The sequence below is a fragment of the Grammomys surdaster genome, unplaced genomic scaffold, assembly GCF_004785775.1.
Source record: "Grammomys surdaster isolate TR1022 unplaced genomic scaffold, NIH_TR_1.0 126051, whole genome shotgun sequence".
In the NCBI taxonomy this organism is placed as follows: Eukaryota; Metazoa; Chordata; class Mammalia; order Rodentia; family Muridae; genus Grammomys; species Grammomys surdaster.
In genome coordinates, this window is record NW_021620862.1 from 7914 (window position 1) to 20336 (window position 12423).

Consider the following 12423-nt stretch of genomic DNA (forward strand, 5'->3'; position numbering starts at 1 on the left):
AATGTATAGCTTTACACATATCTCACACTGCGGGGTGTTATGCAGCATAATTAAGGCATTCTAATGAAGCATCTCTTTCTCAACTAAGTGTCCAAAATCCTCCTTATATGACTGAAGGATTCATACATGATCATTATCCTGGCTATTTTGGGGGGCTTTAATCCATTTTCTCCTTATGCATCCAACTTCATATAGATACTGATTGTGATTTAAAAGAAAGTGTTCTCTGCATTGTCAGCATTAAAGAACTTCTAGGAGTTGTTTGTCTTGGTAGTGGCTTGCATCACTTTGGTGGATTAACTTTGTGGGTCTCCATTTCTATGGGGTTCATGCTCTATGGTAGGGTCGGGGTGCTTACATATCTAATATGAAGTAACAGGTAGAGCACAGCTGAGGGAACAGTTAATACAACATCACTGGTTTTCATTCATTTATATTTGAAGAATGAATGAATAAATGCATAAATGAACAGATCTTTAATAATTTAATGAATGTGGCACACGTTATATTATTATCCCATAACTCCATAGGGGAAAATGCCTTTCAAAAATCCATTCATAACTCCAAACTACCTTTTGTTTTCATTGTACAGCTGCGTCATCCCCCAACCTCTTTGGATCTTTCCCTTTATAACATACAGTTGAGATTATTCTTACACAGTGCTTTTCAAAGTACACAAACCGCATTCATATACTTTGTGTATAATGTTCCTGGATGTTCATCTCCTCTCCATGCCCTTTGAATGGACACATAGTATATCAGGGAATTGACGTCTCTCAGGCTGTCTCTGGCAGGAAGTGACTGTCTATGTCTACAAATGAAGTCACATTATATAAATGTCTAATGTGGTATATGTAGCTAAATATTCTTGCTAATCCTTTGCTGTTTGTCCAAAGATGGGATCTGAGTAATTATTAGAACAGACAGCACTATGGACATCTAATGAAAATTTGCTCAGTTATTTTGTATAGTGACTTTTGCCCACAATATGTCATTTTCCAATGTATCAGTTACATTTTAGCTGTACAAGATATCATTTTTGTAAATTTTAGGGCATGATTTTAAAATAATGTGTTATTTTTAAAATAGCATGATAAAATGTTTAGATGAATAGAAGCCTATAATTCAGGAACTCATTATACTTTACTCTTTGAATTCTTAGCTAATTCAAAGTTTCCTACTAAGTAGTTTGATTTCTTTCAACCCTTACCCCATGTCCTTCCAGATACATTCCACTTCCTACCGACCTAACTCTGTGTCCTCTTTATCCTAATCTTTATATATATATATATATATATATATATATATATATATATATATATACTTTAAATTTAAACCCATCAAGTCCTACTTGTGGTGCCCTCATATCCTTACCTATGAAGGCCCGTACCCTTAAAGAAAACTGAACTCTCCCTCTCCCTAAACCTATCAGTTATCAATAGCTCCTCAGTTTAGAGAAGGACTTCATGTCTACCTCTCCTCTCCATGCTGAGATTTGGTCTGGCTCGATATTACACAAGTCTTACGGATGCTGTCATAACTGATGCTAGTTCATATGGATATCTGCCCTGCTATATCCAGAAAACAATTAGCTTGTTGTGCTCTTCTACAATTTCTAGTCCTTACAATCTTTCCTTTTACTCTTCCATAATGTTCCTAACATTATAAAGTATTCACTTATTCATTTCTCATTCCTTACAGTTATTTGACTTTTTAAAAAATAGTTTAGTAACAATCGAGGAAAATTTTGTACATTTTGTGTACTGTCTTACTTTAAAAAAGTAGATTATTTTAAAAGCCACCCTTTGCTCTAGACTACAACTCGATGGTATACATTCCTCTTCTGCGTGATACTAGATAGTATCTACTATTTCTATGCTCAGGTATTTGTGTCTGATTAGTAACAACCCAAGAGACATAGGCTATGATATATATATATATCTTTGCCTATGTAAGGAATGCTGAAGGCTCTACGTGTTTTGTAGTTTTGTTTCCATTCAGTTAATGGAGAGATCTCATTAAATGTAGAAATTGGGTGACAATTCTTCTTAGAGTTGGCTGACCTAAGGAATGCAGAAGGACAAACGTGATGTGGAGGTAAGATAAATTTAGAGCATTAACCTTGCTACTCTGAAGACCTCCCATTATTAATTTAAGAGTTTAGGTAAATCCTTAAAGAGTGGTTTCTTGTTTGGGACTGGAGAAGATATAACATTGTATTGGAGGATGGTTGCAATTATTTATTCAAGTAGATGGTCAAGTATTTCATAGGAAGTAAGCTATAGTTCCTGCCCATCCTGAAGCTGCGTAGTAATTCTAAACAATCTATTTATTATATTTTGGTGCCCAGTGCTAAGCTTTTAATAGGTAGCTTAATGTCAGGGACCGAGTATTTTATTTCCACTTTATGAGACTATTTTATTAAGACAATACATTATTAGTTTCTCTTAACTACCATATTTGCCCTTGTCTTTTTCGTTGACATTAAGCAGATAGTACTTTTAGATCAATGGACAAGTTTAATGCTTCACACTCAATGGGTAAATGCAGTTATCCTGTTATTTATCTGGACTTCAAATCTGTCCAAATGAAACTCTGAGATAGTACTCAGCTAAGATAAAAATGTTCAGATAATGATACCATGAGTTTTGAAGAAAACAAGTGTACAAATACTTTGTGAAAAACTAAATTTGTTGTGTTAAGATGTCCAGAGTCAAAATGGTGGTGCCGTGGATTGAGTACTGGTGACTGTCCTATTGATGGGGATTTAGAATACTGCCTTTAAGTATTTTAGCGGCACTAGAGAGATTGCTCTGCAGTTAAGTATGCTTGATGCTCTTACAGAGGACCTGACTTAAACTCTCAGCACCCATCTCTGGCTGCTCGTACTGCCTGTAACTCCAGCTCCAGATGATCGATGCCCTCCTCTGGGCTTTGAGTGCACACAAATAGATACATAAATGCACAACACACATAAATCAATAATTTTAAAAGTAAAATAAAGTCTATCATATCATCATAAATAACTAGTAAGCAGCTGTTGGACCAGGGAACCCATCATGGCCACTTCAGCATGAAGTGATGGTATGGAGAAAGAATGTAGAGATGTTCAGCATGAAAAAAAATAGCTATTATGTGAATTAGGTTGTTAAGTGGTAAGGCAAATAGTGCTGAATGATGACAAATATCTTGGCAAGTTGAATTTTAAAGGGGGCAATCCAATTCCTCTTTCCCCAATTATTATTCTTAATGTGCGAATGAAGAGATGAGTATTGGATCATTTCTTTAATGTCATGATATATGGTCATTGCAAAACAGGCAATATCCCTGGATTGGATTGCAGAACTCCAAAGCGTAGATTGCAGAGCTAAGTCATTGGAGAGACACACCTCATCTGACTCACTTCTCTGGGCCTCACTTTTTGCCCAAAGGGATCCATACTGAGAGTTAGTCATAGTAACCCCAGGGAACATTTATTAAGGATTTTGTGGGGGAGCTTTGTTTCCAGGAGCATGAACTATAAATAAGAGAGTATCTTGGGATAAAAATGATATCAAGAAGAATGAGACTAGTTCTGTTGTAACCAAAGCAATGAGGTAATGGTTGGAGGTGGAACTGGAGAGGTAAGAGTGGCTGAAAAAGAGCAGCAGGGGGTGACTTTGATCTTTCCTGAATAATTTCCATTTAAGTATGGGCATGACATTCTACAGATATTAATATAGACTCTCTATTAGAGACCTGGTACACACCAACTAATAACTAAAGAATCACATGCTATTACCATGTCAGAAGCTTCAGGAACCTCTAATACAAACTTTTTCAGTTATAGAACTGCAAGGTAGTAGTGATTTTGACCAAGATTCACTTTGAGTTGGTGGTAAAGACAAATGTAGAAATAAAATTCCTGAAAGAAGGCGTTACTTGTAATACTTTGACATCTCTTGACACACCTCATAGAGGCTTTGCATTGTACTTCTCCCTTTTCCCTACCCACTGCAGTATTCTGAAGTGTGTCTCTGATCAGAATAATTCCAGAAAACACATCCTCTTAGGCCATGGATTATCCATATTGTCCCAAAGTCTTCAGCTTTGACATATGCTCCCAAGATAGCCTTGTTTCTTGTCCATCTTTTTCTCTTTCAAACTCTGATGAGAACCTTGATGGGTTCCTTGAGACCCCCCAGTAAGACTTAGTTGTTGAAGAAAGTAAGTCTCCTTTTCTTACCATATCCTGGTTGATGAATCCAGTATATAATAAAGGTCATTATTTCAAAAAATAGTGGGAGTAATTAACTGGGAATGGTGGGAGAATGAGAAAGAGAAATTTCCTAACTTTTTTTTTTTTTTTTTTTTTTTGGTTTGTTGGTTGGTTGGTTTGTTTTGGCAAAGCAGAAAGGAAAAAATCCTAGGCCTGACTCTGCTCATACACTCTACAAATATTGGTCTGTGAATTAAGAAACAGAACTCTATGTCGGCACTGTTACCAACTAATGCCAAGATATTGAGCAAATCACTTCTCTCTTCTAATATTCAATTCCTCTTTCATCAAATAGAAGGAATGGAAGGGGTTGACAATTAATCATTTTTTGATGTATGTTCTATATTTTGGGTTCTGGAAAACATTTGCCAGAGGTAAGAATCTAAAGCTGCTTATTACTGCCTTTTTTTCTCATTCCCAGGAATCATGGATCATGTCAACTATACCTGGACCCAGACTTTCATCCTTGCTGGTTTCACTACCTCTGGCACCAGGCAACATCTTGCAATTTTTGGGACCCTGTGCATCTATCTCCTCACACTGGCAGGGAACTTGTTCATCATTATTTTGGTTCAGGCAGATTCAGGGCTGTCCACTCCCATGTACTTCTTTATCAGTGTCCTCTCCTTCCTGGAACTCTGGTATGTCAGCACCACAGTGCCCACCTTACTGCATACCCTGCTCCATGGACCTTCACCCATCCCATCAGCCGCATGTTTCATCCAGCTGTATGTCTTCCACTCCTTGGGCATGACTGAGTGCTACCTGTTAGGTGTCATGGCACTGGACCGCTACCTTGCTATCTGTCGCCCACTGCACTACCATGCACTCATGAGCAAACAGGTAAAGATACAGCTAGTTGTGATTGCATGGGTGGCTGGCTTTTCGGCTGCCCTGGTTCCTGAAGGTCTCACTGCCACTTTACCCTATTGTTTAAAAGAGGTAGCCCATTACTTTTGTGACCTGGAACCTGTAATGCAGTTGGCATGTGTGGATACTAGCTGGCATGCTCAGGTCTATATTGCAGTTATTGGCATGATCAATACATGCAATCTTGTTTTCATCTTGGGTCTCTATGGAGGTATTGTGAAAGCTGTGCTGAGGCTGCCTTCAGCTGCTAGCCGTGCCAAAGCCTTTTCCACATGTTCCTCCCATATAATTGTAGTAACACTGTTCTTTGGCTCTGCCTTCATTGTCTATGTAGGGCCACCAGAGATCCGAGCTGAGGGCAGAGATAAGCTTATTGCCTTGGTATATACTTTGTTCACACCTTTCTTCAACCCTATTATTTATACTCTTCGAAATAAGGAAGTGAAAGAGGCTTTTAAGAGGGTCACACAGAGGATCAAGGGTATGCTGAATTGACATTGAAATCCTATAGGTCTATAATTCACCATTTATAAGTTGGAGGATTTAGCTGGATACTGATGTAAATCATTAACTAATTGTTTCAATAATATGTAAAATTTTCAACTCAAGCAGTCTTTAATTAGGACAAATCAAAAATGTTGTAGGAGAAATATTGCCCCTGAATGATCCAATGTGGGAGTGGGTGAGGACACAGATTTGAAGAGGAAGAAAAAACTGAAGGTCATTTTTTTCAGACAGAACTCAGCAAGAAAATGAAATGTGTTAATTTCTAGAATCTAGGCTGGCTATGGATTTTCATTAAAGATTGGAATTTTGGAGAAAGACCCAGAAGATATTGAAATTAGTTAAAGATGTGGGAAGAGAACACTGGGCAAATGTTGTGTTGGAGACCAGTGAGCTATGAAAACATAACACAAAGGTACAGGGAGTCCAATATTCTTGAGCAATATTGTGACACAATATGTTGGAAGACAGAGTGTTTTCCTCTAATATGAAAGAGAATGAGATGGGAAACAAATGCTCTTTGGCAAATGGCAGTTTAAACAATTATAAAATCATTGCACTCTGAAGCCAGGCAACCAGGAAACATTGTAGGTGCAGCCCCTTAGTGAAGAACTGGCCTTTTGAACCATGCAAAGATGTAAAGGCAGAAGTAAGGATGCTTTCATCTCCCTGTTTTCATGAAGCCTATGATTCTATCTTATTTTCTTTTCAATAATCTCATACATAAATGTAATTTTTAAAAAAGATATCCATTTGCCATTCTTTCCTCTCTAGTGCCACCCTATCTCCCACCACCACTTCTCCTTCCCAGCTTTATCTGTTTTTAGTGTATTTTTAATTTTTATTTGAATATTTCATACAATGTACTTTTTGTTTCCTTCTTCCTCGACTCCTTACTTATTCTCCTCATCTCTCTACCCCAAATTCCTCTCTCTCTCTCTCTCTCTCTCTCTCTCTCTCTCTCTCTCTCTCTCCTCTCTCTCCCTCTCTCTCTCTCTCTCCCTCCCTTCCTTCTTCCCTCCCTCCCTCCCTTCTTCCCTTCTTCCCTCCCTCACTCCCTCCATCTACCTCTCCCTTTCACTCTCTCCCCTCTATCTCTTCCTTCTCTACACAGCTTATGTGGTCCTGAGAACTACAGATTAATGCAGGTTTTCAAGAGCTAGACTTCTAGGGTCCATCTTTTCCAGGAGATGGCTTTAGATCCATGGTGAATGTGGAGTACCATAGGTCTTTCAATTTGCCTGGCATTTTCACAGTTTATGACAGTTGTGAAGCTTTAAATTCAATTAATAATTAGATTAGCAGCATTACTGTTTTGACTTCTTTTGTTCCTTATATAACAAAAGCACTTGAGTGCTTTATTTAAGACTGACAAACAGAGGTACCATTGATCATTTATGATAAATTTAATATGTTTGCCTCAATTTGGCTATCATTTGCAATTGCCTAGTGACTGAGTCTTAGAAAATCGTATTTTATATAGTCTTACTGAAAAAAGAATGAACATTTCTGGCAAAGTAATATCTAAATGATGTGCTTTACATTTTTCAGTTAGTGTTTATTACCTTCTAAAGAGGTGGTTTGATTTTATTTTTTATTTCTGACTTAAGAAGTAGGTTTAAGTGACATTTCTCCTTTGGTTTCTGCCATCTTCAGTTTTATGGAGTTATCTCTGCCAAATTCACTCATAGAAAGGACATGCATATGTGTTTTGTCTGTTAATATGTGTCAATGAAAATATCTAAAACAAACATTTAAAGATTATACTAAAGCAAAAATAATAGACAACTTGTGTGAGAATAAATCATTTCTCTGTGCATTTGGGATGCTCTGGTTACTTTCTAAACAGACATGTTTTGTCAGGACCATTAAGATGGGAAATGTTATTCAAAGTAAAATTGTATGTATTCTTGTGCATGTGGGTGTTTATGCATATGGGTGTTTGTGTATGTGGCTGTGTGTGTGTATGTGTGTGTGTGTGAGTGTACCTGTGTATGAGATCTGCATGAATTTATGGATTGCCAAGCTGCAAACCTTAGTTCATCTACAATCCTTGAACCAAATGATAGCTGCTATCTGTATATGTAATTCTGCCAGAGCAGAGTCACAGGAATCCTTTCCTGTACTGAAAATGGATAGTTTTGTGTTACAAAAACAAAGCTGAATACTTGTGATATAGCCTGAAGAACTGACAAGTCAAATATATTTACTCTCTGGCTCTTGAAGAAAATTAATTACCCGACCCTTACCAAATTATATGCTATTGTGTAGCTATAGACTTGGAAAAACTGTGAATGCAGTTATAAGAACTAATTGTAATCTTAAGACAAGTCAATATGCTTTGTATACTGATGTCTTGACCTCCATTGTGACTTATGTCCATTGGTGATTCTGAGTCCTGACATTGAATCCCTGTATATTTTATGCCAGGCCTTTCTCAACTCTGTTTAATTATTTTCAGGCTTTCTGATATTTTATTTCCTCCTGCCTTTTAAATCCCAGTCCTAGGGACATGTGGTATATACACTTAGAGAGAAACACAAAGCTGTAAATGGAATTCAAATGTAATAAAAATTGGATAACTTTTCCTAATGAATGTTTAATTTGTGACCATGAAGGAAGGAACTAGGGTTCTGTTAAATTAGTCAGTGCTTAATCAACAGGCACATCTACAGCTTTTGTATTTAGATAGATGAAAAGAGAAATAACATACTTATTAAATCGAAAGTTAATATAAAGTTAGTGAAATGCACAAGAAGAAAGATGACAAAGTCTAAACCTCAAAATAAGTTAATTTGGAAAACTGACCAAAATTTACAAAACAAACTGTAGTGGAGGGAGGATATCAAATGAAAACCCTGAGTATAAATGAACTTTCCAAATATATGCATATAAAAAAGATACTTTAAAATATTTATTAAGTATATTGGGTGTATATTTTCCAGATAGCATACTAGGCAATACAAATACAGAATTCAATAGACACATAAACAGCAAATATACCTTCACAATGAAGTTTGAAATATAGATATTGAATGAATTATTAGAGATAGGAAATATTCGGAAATCCACAGTACCCTAAGATTTACTACTGTTCTAATCTGGATCTACATTTGACTAATGACTATTGAATATCTGCCTTATGTCATGAAAAGCTCTAAACATTACAGTATTTAGGGATTAAAGAAAGGTTTGTTTGACTCCTCCCACCTCCACACACACATATGTACATAATGTTTATATCCAGCATTTTACAGACACCAAAAGACAGTTGTAAATACCAACTCACAGTAGTGGTGACAACATGCACAATTCCATCCCATGCTCAAGCCAGAGAAAATTATACCACATGGGGAGAGAGGCCATGAAGTTTTACCTCTAAAGAACTATTGGCAGGTGGTATCTCCTGGAAGTGGGGGACTCCATTTTCTTAATGGGTACAATCCCTTGATGGGTTGGCCACACTCTAGTGGGGGACCACAAATCTAAGAGTACATGTAGGATTTACTGCATTTGATTTTTTTCAAAGGACGTAAAATTGAGTAGTTGGGTGGTTCTGGGAGGAGTGGAGCTAGTGAATATGATCAAAACATAATGTAGAAAATTTTCAAAGAACTAATACAAAGTGAGAAAACAAAACAAAAAGTAGAAAAATATTTTTGAAATATATACAGTTTCTTTTGGTATTTTGTCTCATGTAATTCTTATGAAACACACTTATACTAAATATAATACAGAATTAAGACAAATAAATAACCACCTAAGGGCAGATAGGTAATAAATACTGGTCAAGAACACAGATCATGAGACAGGTATCTTTTTGTAGTTCTGTGACCTCGGTTACATTCTATTAATCACTGCCAACACTGTGAGAGGCATGTCACAGATATGGTCCCCTTGTTATGGCATTTTGTTTGAAATGCTGTGTGTGATCCAGGAAACAGTGTTGGATGCTTTTCTTTAGTTTTCTTAGGATGGATCTAACAAGTCTAACAATACTGCAGAATGATTGTGAATATTATATTAGCTTATGCATGCCCTGTGCTTAGAAAACTATTTGTTAAAAAATCTCAGAAAGCAGATATTTTATTAGAAAAAATTAAGGATCTATACTTATTCTTTATTTCTAAACTGGTAGCCATTATCAGTGAGGCTTTTCAAAGAAAGAGAAATATTAGGCAGTATTACACTTCTTTTTTGTTATGAAGTCACTAAAAACAGGGAAGTGAGGGAGGAAATGAGATGGATAAATTTTCTGAAACTGCCTCTCAGGAGTGAGCACTCTATTTTCATGCATCCTCCAAGGAGGCCAACCTGAGCCTTATTCTCACCTGCCCCAGGAACTAGGGATTTCTCATTTCTCTCTGCCCCAAGTGACCTAAAACTTTTTTGTTAACTCCAGAGACTATGGCTGTGGGGATAAGAGTCATAAAGGAGGAAAAAGTACTGTTCTATCCAGCCTACATCTCTTGCACATATGGAGCCTGGCAAAGCTGAAAAAGAGGAAGTATCATGGCTGGTCTGTTAACTGGGGCTTATAAGGATCAGGGATCAAAGGAGTGAAATAATGGATTTGAAAGCAGACACTGTTTTAATATGACTTACATAACTTTCTTAGAAAATCTCATTTTGCAAAACTTGTAGAATCAGGTCTAATGATTAATGATCATCTTGACCCATCCTTACCCATTTACACTTCAACTGAGAGATTATCTACTGTCTACTCTGTGGAGTGTGTGATGATGGAGACAAGGCACTTGCTAGTGTAAATGGTTTAAGGTTCAGCTTTCTGTAGGATTGGTAGCTAACATCTTATGAAGTCTTGCAGCTCTCAGTAGCAGGTGTTTTTAGAAAGATTTCACTTAAAGAGAGCCTTATTTGTTTTTTTCTGAAAATATTAAGGTTTCTTTGTATTAGAATTTAGGGTCCAGAGTAGTTCTGAAAGCATCTAGTACTTATTAGACATTCTTTGACATGAACATATAGTTGAATATAGATAAGGTTATTTTTAGAGAGAAGGAAAATTATCTAAGATACAATTCCTTAAAAATATATATATATATATATATATATATATATACACATATATACATATATATACACATAGACATAGACATAAACATAGACATAGGCATAGACATAATGTCTAGATTAGAGGTAATGAAAATTAGGTCTTTAGAAAGATCAGGAAAAATTGTTTGACTATATTTATCTTGGGATCCTGAGTGGATAGAGATGTGTTTGTGTGCAGATGGAAAGGTGTATGGGAAAGCGGGCATGCAAGAAACCTGAACTCTAGGCTTCTCATTGCCATCATTCATTGAGGCTATGCATTAATTAGTAGAGTATTGTGTATTTGCTCTCAAAGATCTCTCTAAATTGTAGGGAAGATAGTCTTACAAAGGTAGCAATTCTATGCTAATTGGGCATTGTGAATGTTATGATGGTATAGAAGAAGGAATAAACACCCTTTTCTAGGAAAAAAGAGTCCCATTAAGGAGCTAACATTTGATTTAATTGTGAAAGACCCAAGGGATGTGTTCCAGAAGGAGGAAAAGGATAAGAGTTAAGTCAGAGTCCACTGATCAAGAGGGATAAAGGTAATCATAATAGAACGAAGCATGAATTACTGTTCTGGCATCCATCTTGGTAACTGGGAAAGGTGAATGTACAGTTTCTATATGAGAGATTTAAAAAAAAACCCTTAAACAAAAATTGCTTTGCATGGATTTAACATTTTAAAGTATCAAATCAGTAAGTTTATGTCTACAGGGTTTTGTGCTGGGAAGGATTTGGATTAGAATGAGTGGAATAAATCAAAGGGACAGTGTCTTGTATGCTAATGGTTTAATTAGTTTGATTAAAAAACTTTTACTTAATACCCTAATGTAACAACCATTATTCTGAGGGTTAAGGTGAAAAAGATAAAAAGAAATAGCAACCTTTTACTATGGTGGCTGGAATTAGATTGCCTTTATCAAATAAAGTATGATCAGTGGTAGGCACAGTGACAGATTCTGTCTACCATTTTTACCCAGATGAAGTAACACTTTGATCTCTGTTCTCTTCTTCCCCTTTCATTCTTTCCCTCTTCCTGTTTTCCTTTCTCCCTTTGCCCTCTTTTTCTTTCCTTAATTTTGTATATTGTTCACATTATACTTGAGAACAATGAGAATGTTCAGAGCATTTTTAGATAGAACTTCTCAAAGTTATCTGCCTATTCCTTATCTGTGTTATCTGGTTAGTTGTCTGAAAATACAGAAATTTTACCTATTCTTACTTTATCATTCCTAATTTTAAATGCCAGTTCCCTCACTAACTGCTCATTCATCTTACTTTCCTTTTAGGGGTACCCACAAGACACCTCTGTTCATCTATCTCTGAAGTTCTTCACATAAGAACTACATTTCAGCTGTGTTGATGATCTGTTTACAATTGATTGTAACACTCTTTTGTAATGATTCCTTAGTAGCACCTTGTATCTTTTGAGGTAAGGTCCTAGGTCACTGGGTAGGTTTTCACAGTGCCCTTTCCAGGTATTTTTCAGCCCATGAAAGATAGTATTTGTCTATAGTGTTTATTTTTCCATCCACCATAGATTCTCATTCTGCTTAGATAAGTTGATTCAATGCTGTCCTTTTCTGAGGAATATCCTTTCAGTAACCCCGCTCTGATAAATCACCCCTTTCCTGTCACTTCATGATGTTTTTATATATCCCAGCTTATACTGAGTACAGTGATAGGCACACATACCAACCCGTGGTGAAGTGGCTGTGTGGGTTCTGCTGTCA

The 12423-nt window shown here is 36.4% G+C and overlaps 1 protein-coding gene across 1 annotated transcript; it reads left to right on the plus strand.

Moving 5' to 3' along the window:
- Nucleotides 1-2002: 2002 nt before the first annotated feature.
- LOC114610689 (olfactory receptor 10C1-like) lies at nucleotides 2003-5623 on the plus strand. Its single transcript, XM_028755296.1, has 2 exons — nucleotides 2003-2097; nucleotides 4680-5623. Exon 2 carries the CDS (start codon nucleotides 4685-4687, stop codon nucleotides 5621-5623), a length of 939 nt encoding a protein of 312 aa, XP_028611129.1. The 5' UTR covers nucleotides 2003-2097; nucleotides 4680-4684.
- Nucleotides 5624-12423: the final 6800 nt, after the last annotated feature.